The sequence below is a fragment of the Salarias fasciatus genome, chromosome 10, assembly GCF_902148845.1.
Source record: "Salarias fasciatus chromosome 10, fSalaFa1.1, whole genome shotgun sequence".
NCBI lineage: Eukaryota > Metazoa > Chordata > Actinopteri > Blenniiformes > Blenniidae > Salarias > Salarias fasciatus.
Genome location: NC_043754.1, coordinates 4,128,941 through 4,144,106, shown reverse-complemented (window position 1 = coordinate 4,144,106; position 15,166 = coordinate 4,128,941). Strand labels below are relative to the sequence as shown.

The window sequence follows — 15,166 nt, the reverse complement described above, 5'->3', positions numbered from 1 at the left end:
AACAGTTTCAAACTCTGAATGTTTCCACCTTTGATAAAGAATGTTAGGAGCACTTGTTTTTCTTGTAGTTTTGTTTTCTTTCTCTGTCTTTTCGTCTTTCTGTTGACTTTGCATGCGTTAGTGTTTTTGTACAACAGAGAATATGATCGTTTTATACTATGGTTGTAAAATTACAAGTGTTCAAAAAACAAACAAACAAACAAACAAACAAAAAATAACACCAACTCATATCTATGCTGACGACGCTGTTTTCAGCGTTTCTGCTGTCTCCATATAAAAGGACTTTATTTTTAAAATGTTACTGTGTAAATGCAAAACTTTTCTGAAACAAAAACACGGGGCTTTATCGGGGTTTAAAATCTTCTTCTTTTTTTTTTTTTGAAGCGCCATCCAAACCGGGAGACTCTAAACTTCCAGACCCGTCATTCACTTTGCTCATAAACAGCCTGCGTTCTTCAGAACAGACTAAATCCTGCTTCATGCTGCTGAAAGCAGCGTCGGAGCCGCGGGGGTTCATCGTTTCACAGCGAACAGTGAAATCTTCCCGGCTCTGTTAATCCCATCTCCTCCTCAGCGCCTGTGTCTCCAGAAGCTGCTGTGCTGCCTTTCTGAGACAGAAGCCTCCAGTCATCCACCACAACCAGAAATCTGCTGGCTGGAAACCACACACACAAACAAACACACACACACACACACACACACACACACACACACACACACACACACACACACACACACACACGCTAACAGAAGACATGCAGCGGTGGCAGGATGAACACGGCTGCAGGGTGATACCTTGAGTCGGGGCGAAACGCCGTCAGACACACATGGCGGACCGTGATAGGAGGCTGGATCATCCCAAACCGCCACTCCTGCTCTCATACATACATGCACACACACACACACACACACACACATCCACACACACCTCGGAGGCACCGTGAGGCCTCATTAAGGCGGTCTGCTCGCTCTCTCCCTCTTTGGCAATGTCACCTCTGCCGCTGGGACCGCAGACTGACACGGGCATAATTGCCCCGAACACACCGGCGGTGCGGCGGGAATGGCTGGGGCCCGATAAGTGGGCCACGCGGCGAGTGCGCGTGTGTGTGGCGCTTTGACCCTGTTAATGCAGGAGAGTGGCTGGTGTCACGTTGGATCAGTGGATGGTGGTGATGGCGATGAGGGAGGAGCTCTCCTGGGAGGAAGAGGCCGATGCTTTCAACACATCCAGCCTCCTTCCCTCCTTCCCCTCCTCCCAGCATCCCCGATGTCCGCGTGAATCTATGACTCAAAAAAACCCTCCAAAGCATTCAGGACACCTGCACTTTTTATGAGGCTATCATCACCATCAAATTACTTTCATCCACAAAAAAGGATTCTTCTTTCCTTACGTTGACTTTTTTTAAAAGCTATATATTATAATAAAGACAATAAAACCATCTAATCTACCCAGATCACTGTGAAATACACTACAGCATGAGTTTAGACCTGTTTACAGTATGAAGCTGCCCTCCAACCAGCCCTGACTGCCAGCTAAACCCTGCAGACACGGCAGGAAAACCGGGGCCTTTCACTTTGATCTCTGGAGTTCAGCCCATTTAAATGTTTGTGTTTGAGATGTAGACCTTTAATTTCGGCCTGATGGGTTCCAGGCTCTCTGGGTTTAGCGTGGCATGTCGGATATAGGAGTGTTTACACAGCCTCCCTCCTGCTCTCCCGGTGCTGAAATAAGTGCATTAAGATGGATGGATTTACTTAGTCTCTAACCTCAGGGAGGAAGGGGAGCAAACTCTGAATGACCTCTTTGTGCCTGCAGGAGGGGAGGGAAGGAGTCCGGTCCACACGGCTGAGAGTGTGTGTGTGTGTCTTCAGCACCAACGGGCCCATTCACAGCAGCTCCTTAAAGCTGATCCTCCATCAACAGACCTGCAGCGAGTGGCTCCAGACTGAAGCCTGTTTATGTGCCAGGTGGACGCTGCGCGTCACACATGCTTCATCGCTCTCTGAGAAGTAAGATCGACTCCATCTTCCAATTCAATTCAATTCAGCTTTACTTACATAGCGGCAAATACATCTCAGTCATTTCTAGAATGCTTTAACAGGGAAAACCCAACAGATCCACATGAGCAAGCATGAGTGACTGTGGAAAGGAGAAACTCTCTTTTAAAAGGAAGAAACCTGCAGAGCCAGGCTCAGAGGTGGCGGCTTTCTGCTGTACCAGGTGGGGTGAGGGGACATAAATGGAGAAAAGAACAGCACAGACAGATTGATTCTCTGAATCCGCTCAAAGCAGGTGAGCCTCCGCCTCCGTTCACTTCTTCTTTCACATGAAACGCCACACTTGAACGTTCAGTTTCAGTTCTGAGTAGAAATGATGCTCCGAGCTCCGTCATCATGTAAACGAACACTCAAAATGCACCCACCTGTGTGTGTGTGTATGTGTGTGTGGCCAGCGTTGTTTGCGGCAGTAAATCAGCCGCTGCTCCCCTCGATTAGTTAACCTCTGCTTGGCTGTGTCAGCAGATGAGGCACGGCGGCGGCGGCGGCCTCCTTTCACGCCGGTGAAATACAGCCTCCGTCTGGACACGGGGGGTGGGGGGTGGGGGGGTGGGGGGTATTCGGGGGTGTCCCTCTGTGCAGAGCAGGATATTGCGCTTCCTATAGCCCTCGGAGATGCATTAAACCCCCCCAGCGGGAGAGCGAGGGGGGAAACGACTGGAATCGGTTTCAATTATGTATCATTCTGAGTCGGATCCTGCAGAACCTCCGTCTTATTCCTCCAAACAAGCAGTTATTAAATATCAAAGAGAGATTTCTGAATGGACTCAGGCTTGTGTTGAAGCTTCCCCCGTGCTTTAATCCAGCAGTTCTAAGTGGAGCGGGAGGGCGGCGACCTCTGCACGACCTCCTGGCCCCTGGCAGGCAGAGAGAGGCCGTCCTTGACTGGGGCCGTTTCTCAGAACGCACAAAAGGCCAACGGCAGCCAGGTCGTCTTTCCACTGCGCATCAGGTCAAGTTCCACGGGCGGCGCTGATTTCTTGACACACAAACCCACACAGACGGCGAGAGGTCAGCGCCGGGGCAGCGGCGGGAGCCCGGGGCGGTAAACCGACGCCGCCAGCCGGCTGAGTGAGTCAGGGAGCCGCCCGGGTGATTTGTGGCGTGATTGTTGCTCTCTATATCACTTGAGATTACAGCAGGTGGCGGCGCACACGGCTCCATCAGCAGTCCTCCTCTCAGGAAACAGAGAGAGAGAAAAACAAGCCCCCCCCCCCCCCCCCCCCCCCCCCCCCGCCCCCCCGCCCGCCTCCCACACAGCGGTAATGCGCTCGCCGGCAGTTCTGCTGCCAGCACAGCTCTCCACGACAATCTGGGGAGCTCTTCAGCTGTGATATCTGCCACAAAAGTTCACCTCCGCTTCTCTCTTTCCACTATTTTTTTTTTAAACAACGCCATCAGCGCCGCAAATTACACCTTCCACACGGCGCATTACTCTCTCCCCCGGCGACAGACGCACTCCAGCCTGACACACTTCACCGGCGGCGCCGGCGGCGAGCCCCGGGTCTCGCTGTAGCACCGCTTCATTTTCACATTAACTCCAGTAAAGCATGGTGGAATCGGGGTGGAGGCGGCGGCGGCGGTGGGCGGGGCTGAGAATCACCACGCCGTGCACCTCAGCTCACCCCCGGACTGAAGCCGGCCTCACGCCTGCAGGGAGAGTTCTCTTACACTGAAAAACCATCAAGTTATTGCTATTGGTGAACTGAACTCCTGATAAACGGCGCTGCGGACCTTTTTAAATGTCAGACAGCATTATCTTAATCCGGCTGCACTCAGGAAACAATGCAGAGAGAGCCGAGGCGGCGCTCGCCACTGACGGACGCCGCCGACTGACAGTATCGTAAAGGATGGGAATGTAACCGCTGACAAGGCATCACCGCCACGGGACGCCGCTGTAATCATTTGATAGATCTGTCTGCAGACCTCTGTGGTGGTGTGTGAGTGAGTGTGTGTGTGTGTGTGTGCGCGTGTGTGTGGAAGTCGTATCCTGAAAATAAGGCTTGCTTTCTGGTTTCCGCCTCAGAAGCAGATCAGACCGAGGAGAGGTTCCACCTGCAGGAGCGTCGACGGACGCCGCGATGAGAGACGACGTTTAACGACTCTGAGTTAATGGGATCCGCTCCGGGCCGGGCGGGACAGCGAGGGGAGGCCGGAGGCGACGGCGACGCAGAGCCGACAGCGCCGGGGCCCCCGAGGCGCAGCCGGCAACGAGGACGGCGGAGAGGAAAAAAAACCAAAACAAATCAACGTCTGAGAAACACAAAAGCCGCGTTCTCATCAGCTGCCTTCGTCTCTTTAAAATGCAGCGAAGAGCCTCGGGCCAGAAAGAGAAGCGGAGAAAAAAAAACATGGCAGCTTTTGAGGGAACATGAAAAATACAGTGTAATTATGGAGAAGGTGAGAAGCCTGCGAGATTAAAAGATGAGGGACCAGCAGCGGGTCTTCAAAGAGGCCCCGGCTCGCCCTGGGCTCATTTCCACTCTTAAAAAAATTTAAAAAAATAGAGTCAGTCATTACCAAAGCCTCACATCAGCAGCTGAATCACAATGGCCTCTGCCGCTCTTGTTTTCAGGGTTTGGATCTTTTATTTCTGTCGATTTTCTCACAAACAGACGGAAGCTTTGAGCTCACCTGTCGAGAACAAATCACCCACACAGTTTACAGCAGCCATGATTAGAATCGCAGCTGATAACATGCGGTTGGGGTATTTTGAGAATACGCTCCTGGCGGACGCTATGCGCACACACACACGCACACACACATCACCTGACTCCACTGAGGTCCTTCTGCACATTCCATATTCAGTACATGAACAATAAGAGCTATTCCGAGGCTACACTGCATTATATAACATATCTACTGCATATTTTCTTAACTTTATATTTAAAATGTGAAACTTTATCCTCTGTTTTCTCATTTTTATGAATTCCTGGGAGATGTTCTTCATTCTGGATGATGTATGTTTACACCATAGAAGGGCAAAAGAAACAACTTTTGACTTTGTGTGTCTTGTATTTACAGAATAACCGAGAATAAAGCTCACTTTGGCTTTTCTCATCTGCACTCGCCGGATCCCAGCACCTTATAAAAGCCGTCACTCTGTTTCTGCTGGTTTTAACTATAGTGTTCGTCATGACTCCGCTGAACGATAAGGAGCGAAGTGCACCAACAGGAGACCCACAAACCATCAGACTAATGGAGACTTTGCACCTGCCTCTGGGTCAATATTGACGCTCGTCGTCCCACAATCCAGCTCTGGCTCCAGTTCTCCTTATTTCTGTTGGAGCTGCTGCTGGCAATCCCCTCCAACAACAACAACAACAAACCCTCCACCCTCCCTCCACCCACCCAGCTCTTCTAATCTCAACGCCGCCCTCCATAAAAATACCAGCGGCCGTTTCTCTGCTCCTGCACCTGGATTCTTTTACTCGCCTCTTGCAGCGGTGGCAGCATTAGCATACGGCAGCGGAGGGAGGAGGAGACGGTGGAAAAAAAGGGAAGAAAAGAGGAGATATTTAAATGGAAATAGGGGCCAAGAGAGTGGACCATCACACAGCGGAGAGAAAGCATATTTTGTGTACTGTTTCCCCAGTCGGGGGGGGGGCCTCTGTTGATTTAGGCTGCACAAAGGAGACCTTAATCCTTTCATAGTCCAAAGAGAAGCACGTTCAAAAGGAAACCTCCCTGTCAAGCACGGCCATTGAACCCCCCCCCCCCCCCGATGGACGACACAAATCAAGCCCTGGAGGGAATCAAAGGCCACGATGTGGGAAATGTGTGAGGAGGTCTACTGGAGGGGAGGGGGGGAGAGACCAGGACCTATCATCAGCAATCTGCCCCACTTCCAGCAGGGCCCTGAAGGGGTCACAACCCTCGTCTTGGAGCCCGGTAACTCCCCTCCATTACGGAGGAATGTCCATTCACGCGGGGCGCCTCCATTATCCCCCCCCCCCCGCTGGAGAAAACGGCTCTGCTTTTAACAGCAAATTAGTGACTTGATAATGAGGTCGCATGTGGCGTCGGCGCACCCAGGCCGTAAACAGTTGCCTGTCCCGGCCTCGCGCCGCTCCCCGCTGCATTACTACGTCCTCCTGCCGCCGCCGGCCGCCCCGCAGCACGCCGTCCACCGCTCTTCAGCAAGGTTTCCGATAAACGATCACCAGAATCCACACGTGTCGCCGTCACGTGTGGACTTTAACCATTCCCATGAAGAATCCCAGCTGATTTTCCACCTCATGTCTAGATGGCGGGAAAACACCGGGCTAGGTGCACTCTGCATGATGCCATGTTTGTATGAAAGTATATGTCAGAATAAACACCTGCAGCATCATTTTCACAACAGTCAGGGTGAAAAATAAAAGAAAAACAGGAATTTGAGGCTGTACCTTTAGCTGCGGCTGTGCTGAAAAATTTCTCTGAACCGGCATCGGAGACCTGAAAGACGAAGAGAAGGAAATAAGAAACACATCACAGGAAAAACAGCCAGAAAAATGCAGCTTTTACACATTTGGAGAATTTATTCGTGGCGTCGCTTCAGACGGTTAAAGTATCTGCAGAAAAAACTGTTCTGATGCAAAAAAAATTATAAATCATGAAGCAAAGCCTTAAATCAACTCATCAAGTTTCATTTTTAATTTGGAATTTTGACAATTCCTCAGTTGTTCTGGTAACACGCACACGCACACACACACACACACACACACACACACACACACACACACACACACACACACACACACACACACGCTGTTCACATGAAGCATTCAGAGACATATTCATCCAGTGTTTGAGAGCCGTTCTGTGCAAATCTTGTCCTTAATTTGGTGGAAAAACCTGAGAATGGAGGCTGAAAGCGTCCAGAACCAAACAAAACAAGTGGCTGTTCGCAGCTTGGCCACTTGATGGCACTGTGGCTCCGCGGCGGACGCGCGCACCGCTTCTCCAGGCGCAGCGCCGACGGATGAAATGTGCAGTGATGGGATTTAAACATGAATTAGACAACAAAAGCCTCATGTAGAATCTGCAGCTAAGTCACAAAATAACAACATTTCAACCGCGTGTGATCGCATTAAGAAATCAAGAAAACAGCAAATAAAGAGGCTTAAAAACAACCTTCCGTCGGAGCGCACGCAGGACTGGGTGAATGACAGCGTTCTGGGAATAAAATGAATTTCTAACCAGCCAGTCACCTGTCTGGGATTTTATTTAATGCGCATCCATGCGTCATTAAAACACTACACTTCAGGAAGGTGTGTTTTTATTTCCTTTAAGTGAAGAAATGAGTGACAGCTCAGTAACGTGCGCGTTTTGTAACATATTCTGCAAGAGAAGGCAGCATGTGTCCTTAAAATAATGTTGGGTAAAAAGTGCACATGGAAAATTGAAGTATTGGAAATATTTTAGTGTCAAATATTGTACTGATCAGGTCTTCATTCACTAGTGAAACATGGGCAGAATGTAAACAATGAGGGCTGCTGTGCAAATGACAGCAAAAGAAGGTCGCAGGACAAATAAATAAATGTCACTATTATTCCAGAAAATAACTTTTTTCCAATCCGAATCCGACGCAATAACAAATGGATTGCAGATTATGAAGGACTGGGAAGCAGCGTGCATACCTTTGATGTGGCAGGAGGCAAAGAAGTCAGGATATTACTTTCTCGGTCTGGTAAATATGGCCTCGATTCACATTCTGCTGCTCAAATAATATAATCCACACAAGAGGCGGCGAAGTCTACTCCGTTTAAATCGAGGACAGCCATGCAGAGAGAGGAAAAAGCCTTTCCAAGAAAAAAAAAAAGAGAGAATCCAAAGCCGTTGACAAAGCTACTGCGCCTCTTGGACAAAGGGAACCATGCGTCTCGCCACGGAGAGCTTCAACAGCAGCGCTGGAGCGACGTGTCAGGAACAAAATCCCCCGAAACACCTTCCTCTCCCCGCAACGTGTGTTTTTTTTTTTTCACGTATTCTCTCCTGTAGGGAATATCCGTGAGAGGCAACAAACAGGATCCGGGAGGGCTTGAGTGTGTCGGTGCGCGCAGAGGCGGGCTGCGTCCCGATGGAGCGACCCGATCCAACAAGGCGCGCGGCCGGTTTCCTCCGCGAAGAGACGGAGACGCGAATCACGCAAGGAGAGGAAAATTCAGCAGGTAAAAAGCCCGGTTCAGATGCAAAACGCCAGTCTCTCCGGCTGTGTGCACGCCGGAGCCTCTCCCCATCCGCTCCCAAGCACCAGACAAACTCCCATTCATCCAGCGACTGGCTGCGTGTGTGCGCCGCCGCCGCCGCTGTCTTCACGGTCCTCCCACTTCCTGATTTCCACCGGGCGGTCTTGGATTGAACCTCAGTAGCTCTCCCTCACAGGGGGAACACACTCGTGAGTCGGGGGGCTTCCGAAAAGCTGGGAGCCCGCTGTAAGGGCGCACATACCTTTTGCGTAAATTGCGCGCAAAAGGGGGAGACGGCGGCGCGCCGCAGATGGATAAAGAGAGAGAGAGAGAGAGAGAGAGAGAGAGAGAGAGAGAGAGAGAGAGAGAGAGAGAGAGAGAGAGAGAGAGAGAGAGAGAGAGAGAGATTCTTTCTTTGGCTCCGTACAGAGTGAGATGATGTCAGCCACTAATGAATTCCCCAGTAGGGCGCTGCTACCGTGAGGGGAGGAAAAACAAAACACTCCTTTATGAGCAACGCGCACCTCCTCGCAGCCCACAGGCGCTGTCTTCCTGTTGAATCAACTCCCACTCCACTGGCCTGAAGGGAGGTCAGCCGCTAATATAAAAAGCACTTTGGGTCATTCAGCCTTCAATTTGAGCTGTGAGCTCTCTGCAGCCCACCCTGACAGACCTGAAACCTAACGAGCTCCCACCCCTGACACTGCGCACATAAATCAAGGCCAGTCGCTTTATAATTATATGATAACCTTACCAAAGCCCAGAGGGGTTTTTTTTCCACATGCTCGCCCAGGGCAACAACAAACAGTCCATCATCTCACTGCCAGGGTCCGTCTTTGAGTTATTTCCCAGTGTTGATGCCTCTGTGTGTCTATTTATAAGAGCCTGGGACACCATTCTGCTAAGATTCACACTGCCGATCTGAAAATCATGTTTACCTGAGAAGCAACGATACTTCCTGACGCAGGGCGAATCCTGCTTCAATGCTGGATGTTTCAAGAACATAAAAAATCCCCTTAATGATGCAAACTCTTCCATTCTGCGGCTCGTCTAATGAGCATTAACCCGCCGGCTGGGAGGTCAATGGACACACAATGGAGTCACATTGCAGAAGTCTTTCCCTGCCAGCTCAGCCCGAGCAGCCTCGGAGCAGAAAACAGACTTAGCCCATAGCTGGGATGCTAATCCGTCCCCGGGTAACGCGGGGACCCGGGGCCCGCCGGCTGGCAGGGGCCGGCCAGACAAACATGAAGTCATGGGAAACGGGATACAGCGACGCCTGAGATCTGCAGCGGCAAAACAAATCCTCACACCACGGCGCTTTTTTCTCCAGACTGCAGTCCGATTCCCAGAGCGGCTGCATGGAACATTTCACATTGAGCAGAACTTTGCTGGTCTATGTGCTCCGTGGCCACAGAACAAAGGAGGTGAAGCACCAGAGGCGGAGGGAGGGACTGGCCTCAGGTGGCCGGGTGAAGGTTTGGTCGCAGAGGGCCTGGGAGGAAGACTGAACCATCAGCTTCTGGACTGCAGCGAAGCTCGGCTGAGTGCTGCAGCTTCAACCGATCAAACGACCAACCTCTGGATCACAGTTGGCAGGGAAAACATCTGTATGGTCGAACTATTCAGCCGCACACTGCAGCGATTCATGTAGGAGATCCAATAAATCAGGTCTAAATTTAGTTGCAAATGTCCTTACTGTGGTTACATGTAATTAGATCACAGGGATTCTTGTGTTTGAAGTGGTGATTGTGACAAAACATGAATAGGGCGCTGTGGTTTGACATGGCTGCCTTGGCGATGCGTATTTATACGACTGCCACCAGCAGAAAATGGCTCCCAGTCCCTTTTCTCAGGCCTGAGGAGGAGCGGCGGACGAGCCGCTGTTCTCCATTTGAAATGGTCATTATCAGATTTGAGAGCGACCACAAGTCTGTGATTAGAGCCGCAGCGCCAAACAATCGACGTCCGGATCTCACGCCGCACATTATTTTTAATTCAAATGGAACGCTGACGGAGATGAACGTGCACATTAAAATGAAATCCCTGCACAGTTTCACATGGAAAAAGAAAAAAAAAAATAGAAAGAAAAAGAAGTGGTGTGTGTGAGAGAATGAGATCAAACACCATGTCTGGATGGATCTCAGTAATTGCTGTCTGGGCATGCTCCATCTATCTATAGACCATCAGCTTCACGCTGACATTTTGTCATCTTTTATTCCGTTTTTTTTTTTGGACGCCGGCTCTCCACTTCAAAAGGAACCATAACGCGTGTTTGTCTCTCCCCCCCCCCCACCCCCACAACTGCGGTTTAATTTTACAGGAACTCTCCTAGATTACAATCACAGGGGAGCGCTTCGCCTTCCTGCCATTAAGCCACATCCAGCCTTGTTTCAAATATTACTGATAAGTGTAACATGAGTGCCGCGGCGTAATATGTTAAAAGCTCTTATTACGTTTGCCTGTTGACTCTAAACTTCATTTTACATTGCAGGGGGAAAAAAAAAACCCAGCAGTCATGTGGTGGGCGGGTGCTTCAGAAGCACTTTCACCTCCAGTGACATCTCATGTCAGCGTGACTCTTCAGCTAAACTGAGTATTTCAGGTTAAATAAGATAATGGAGCTAAAGAAGATGAGAAGCTGTGAGAGGCTTTCCTGGCTTCTGACTGAGAACTTCTTCACAAAGTAGATTTGGACTTTCTGGTCACTTTGTGTCACTTTTCAAATCAGTGTCATGTAAAAAAATTGCTTTCTAAATAAGGTTTGATCGATATTCCCATTGCATACCGATATATAAATGTCGTATGCAATTAAAAATATCCTCGTACACATCTGCTGTAAAATAGGACAAAAAAAAAAGTTGAAACATCTTTGAAACAGTTTTCTCGTTTCTCTTTTGGGATTTTTTCACTTGTTGGAAAAACCCGGGTCACATAAGTGACATGCATTGTGGGATATGAAGCATGATCAAGCTGAGTTGTTATTCCAGTCGTTTTCTTTTCTTTAAGAGACGATTAGAAGCTGTTTCCAAAGTTTCGACTGAAAATGCAGAGTTTTAGTTTCAGAGAAGCTTTGTCTTCACATTTCAACCTTTTTTTCCTTTTTTCTCTGTAAACATGCCTCGAAATGACTGTGAAATAAAATCTAATTGAATTTGATGATTTGTACATTAAGTTACTCATGATAATTCTTTAACAAAGCCAGGAATACATTTGGAGTTAAACAGACTCTGAGCTTTAAAAAAAAACCAAACAAACAAGAAACTGATCCATGATCTAAACTTGGTTCAGTTCACAGTTAACCGCTGTTAAAACTGAGCTTGTTTGTCCAAACTTTAGCCGCCAGGCCGCTTTTTCACCACTTCATTAATAGTTAACGCAGGTGATCTGGACTCTTCCAGAACATTTAGCGCTGTAGTTAACCTGACTCATGGAAATAAAAGCAGAAAGCTGAAACCTTGAATCTTCTGCCCGTGGCGTTAGCTTGCAGCTAAATGCTAATTCCAGCGTGCACACATGCCCTCCATGTTAACACGCCCATGCTCAGCAGGTGTAATATTCATCTTATCCCGGTGATGTAGCATGGTAATACTTGCTAATTAACAAAATATGTAAATAAATAAAAATAAGCACAGCTGAGGATAATTGGGATCTCATCAGCCTGCAGGTATCTGTTCATAAACCCAAGGATTCGGCGAATTAAAACGTTAACGTGAGAGCGGCGCTGGATGGAGGGATAAATTATTACAGATCATCCTGTGGGGGGCTCGACTGTGTGCGCTGAATTTCACCGCCGTTTATCAGGTTTTGAGAGGAAGTGGACTGAGTGGCAGTCAGGAAGACGTGCAGGTTGACGACCAAACTGTCCCATATCTGGCTGCTTTTTACGTCGAAATCAGATTATCTGAAGGGGATTTAAATGAACTGGCTGAGAAACACAGAGTTTCTCAGTGTTTTTGTGTCTGTTTACGCACAATATCCAGAAAAAAACTGAGATATGACCGATTAAAACATTAAGATTAAAACTCTTTTCAAATGAAATAAAACCTGTTTTACAAGGATTTCTAAAATAAATCCTTGTCGTCTTTAGTGTGGGATTAGATCAGTCCCCTTCTTCCTGTGAAATATTTCATATACAGGCTCACACACTCAGACTTGCCAACAGTCTTTTGAAGGTGGAGTAACGCTATTTTGCTTATTTTTTTCCTTCCATCAGTTTCCTAATTTTTTTTTTCCCTCTCTCTCCAGTCGTCACATGCGACCTTATCTCCCAGAGCCTGCACTGGTTCGTCAATGACGACCGGCTCTAATCTCTCCCCCGTCCTGACAAGCTGTACTGACAGGCCCTTTCTTCCCCGCTCCTCAGACACATAGCCAGACATAAATTAATCTGTCACTCATTGCTGGTATTAATGTGAGGATGACACACACACACACACACACATGCATCTCTCGTTAAAACCCGTTCCACAAACTGGGACGGAGCGGCGTGCCAAGAGTGGAGAAATCCTTTGGAAATACTGACAGTCTCCTCTGTTAAACTGCATCAATGAAGCTTCCCGACACAGAGACTGAGAGATTTTGAGGACTTTTGAAGGATGTGACTGGCATTCTGGGAACATTAAGGAAGATTGACGGACGGCGGGATGAAAGCGTCGATCTGATACCTCCAAAAGCAGATCCTTTGTGTTCTAATAAAGCTTCCTGAGCCCAGAGATATGAGCCCTGTGTCACGTCAGCCGGCTGAGCGGCGGAAAAGTATGTCTTCCGGTTGTTAAAAGCCTGTAGAGACTATGTTATCAGCTTATCTGTATCTGCTGATCTCCCTGCGGTCTGGGGAAGCAGGCCGGGGCCGCGGGAGTTCGGGATAAATGGCCTGATCAATGGCTGACATTATCTGGATCTGGTAGGCAATAATCAGATCCGCTTGACATCGTGGGCGCAGGAAGAACCGACCTGTCAACGAGACCAAACCCACCGTCTGAGGCTGAAGGGTTTGACTAAGTTTCAACTGAAAACGCATTTCTATGTTCATGTCTCAGAAAAGTTTCAGCGTAGAAATGCCGGAAGCAATGTTGTTTCCATGTTGGGCCACTAGTGGGTGATGTCACTAATGGGTTTGTTTTTGTCATGAAACCTTTTTCCGTTTTGAGAAAGTGGCGTTTTCAGTGATTCCGTTGTCATGTAAACACACATCCAAAACCCAACAAAACTCTTCTGTTTCCACTATAGATGGCCGATACAATTTTTCCAGGGCCAAAACCGATACCAATGTTTACAGCTGATATTGTTTTCCAGTGAAATAAAGAGTTTTCAGAATTTTTCATTATTGTTCATCTTTTTCTGAGTGAGTGAAATATATGCCTGTTAGTACTGAAATAATTAGCATTTGTGTTTCGTGTTTCGTAATTGAAATACTACTCATTTTAATTTTTCCAGCAAGTTCTGCGACTATTTATTATGCTAATTATTAGCATATCAATGGGTTTTCCCATACAAGTTAGCATTAAGCTAGCAGAATTTTTTTCATAGTGCTTGTTGTGATTTACTGTGTTTCACGGCGTCACGTCTGTGACGAAAGCAGAATTCAGCTTTTACATGATTATTCTGCCAGTCAGGAGACAAATCTTTTCTCTCCAGAGCTTATTTCACTGACAAAGTTTCTTCTCTTCTCTCCTCTATGCACATGTATCTATAGCTCTATGCACATATATCTATGGCTCTGCAGGCACTGTGCTAATTGGCTGTCAGCCCTGCCGGCTCTGAGTGTAACCAATCAGATGGTGCTGTGGGCGGGACGATGCTGGAGTCATATTTTCATATTGATCTCGTATTGGCCATTGGATTAAAAACAAGGCGAATACTGGCGCCGATAATCGGTAGATCGTTGGTTCCACCTGAAAATGGAGCTTTGCTCTGGAGAATATCACAGACAAGGAAACCGGTTTAACCTTTCTGGTTCCTTCCTCCCTCAAACGCCAGTCGGTTCGCCGCCCAGCCACCAGCGAAAAAACGGGAAAAGCCGACCTTTTTGCCCAAATTACAGACGCTGCTGAGGAATGTGGGCCGCGATGCCGTGGATAATTTCAGAGCAGTCAATCACGAACGGAGCGGAGCATGTGTGCTGCCTGCCCGCCTCCAACAACACACACACACACACACACACACACACACACACACACAGAATCATCCACAAACACCCCTTACCTTTTAACATTTTCATTTAATGTCAGGATAATTACTCAGTCCCAAAAATCCAAGCTAGGTTTTTTTAAAGGCCAAATCTGGCTGCTTATTTATGGTGCTGTCGCCCAGTGTTTACACAGAGACTTAATGGACTGAGAACATTAATTGTTTCAGGGTTGGAAATGAAGCCTCAGCAGGCCTGCGACAGGGAAATCATAATTATTCTTCTGCGAGGTTTCCCTTCATCTCCGCATCATGTCAGCGTCCTTGACTGTGTTTTTCTGCAGCGCTGAATGGAGACAGGGGCGTAAACAGGACTCGCTCGCTGCTTGTCAGACAAAGATCATTTGGAGAAACTTCATCAAGCTGCAGCTAAAATGATGAAAACACGACGGCAAGCTTCCTTTAATTTGACCCCGATTTTTTCTCTGCCAGGCTTCACAGCGCAGACGGAAACACATGACGAACCCTGAGCTTTCATTTCCCTCCCTAATCTGCATGTCTTTATACGTTCGGGGACCCGGCAGACTTGGAAGTGCTGGAGCCCCCCCACGGGGCCCCGACTTAATACTAACCAAGAACAACTGTGCTGGCAGGGATCATATTTTCCCTTTTCTGTTTCCTCCCTCTCAGCGGCGCGATGGGAGTGAAGAGACGAGGGGAGATAAAGGAGGAGGAACCAGAGAGGAAGATAGAGAGGGAAACAAAACAGGGGGAGGGGGGGGCAGACGAGACGGGGAGAGAAACAGCCT

At 48.3% G+C, this 15,166-nt stretch overlaps 1 protein-coding gene across 1 annotated transcript in view; it reads right to left on the bottom strand.

Annotated features, from left to right (window-relative positions):
• auts2a (activator of transcription and developmental regulator AUTS2 a) overlaps positions 1-15,166 on the bottom strand; it is a 311,150-nt gene that overhangs the window by 26,914 nt on the left and 269,070 nt on the right. The window contains 1 exon segment of the mRNA XM_030100770.1: positions 6,447-6,495. Within this exon segment, the coding sequence (XP_029956630.1) occupies positions 6,447-6,495 (49 nt within the window).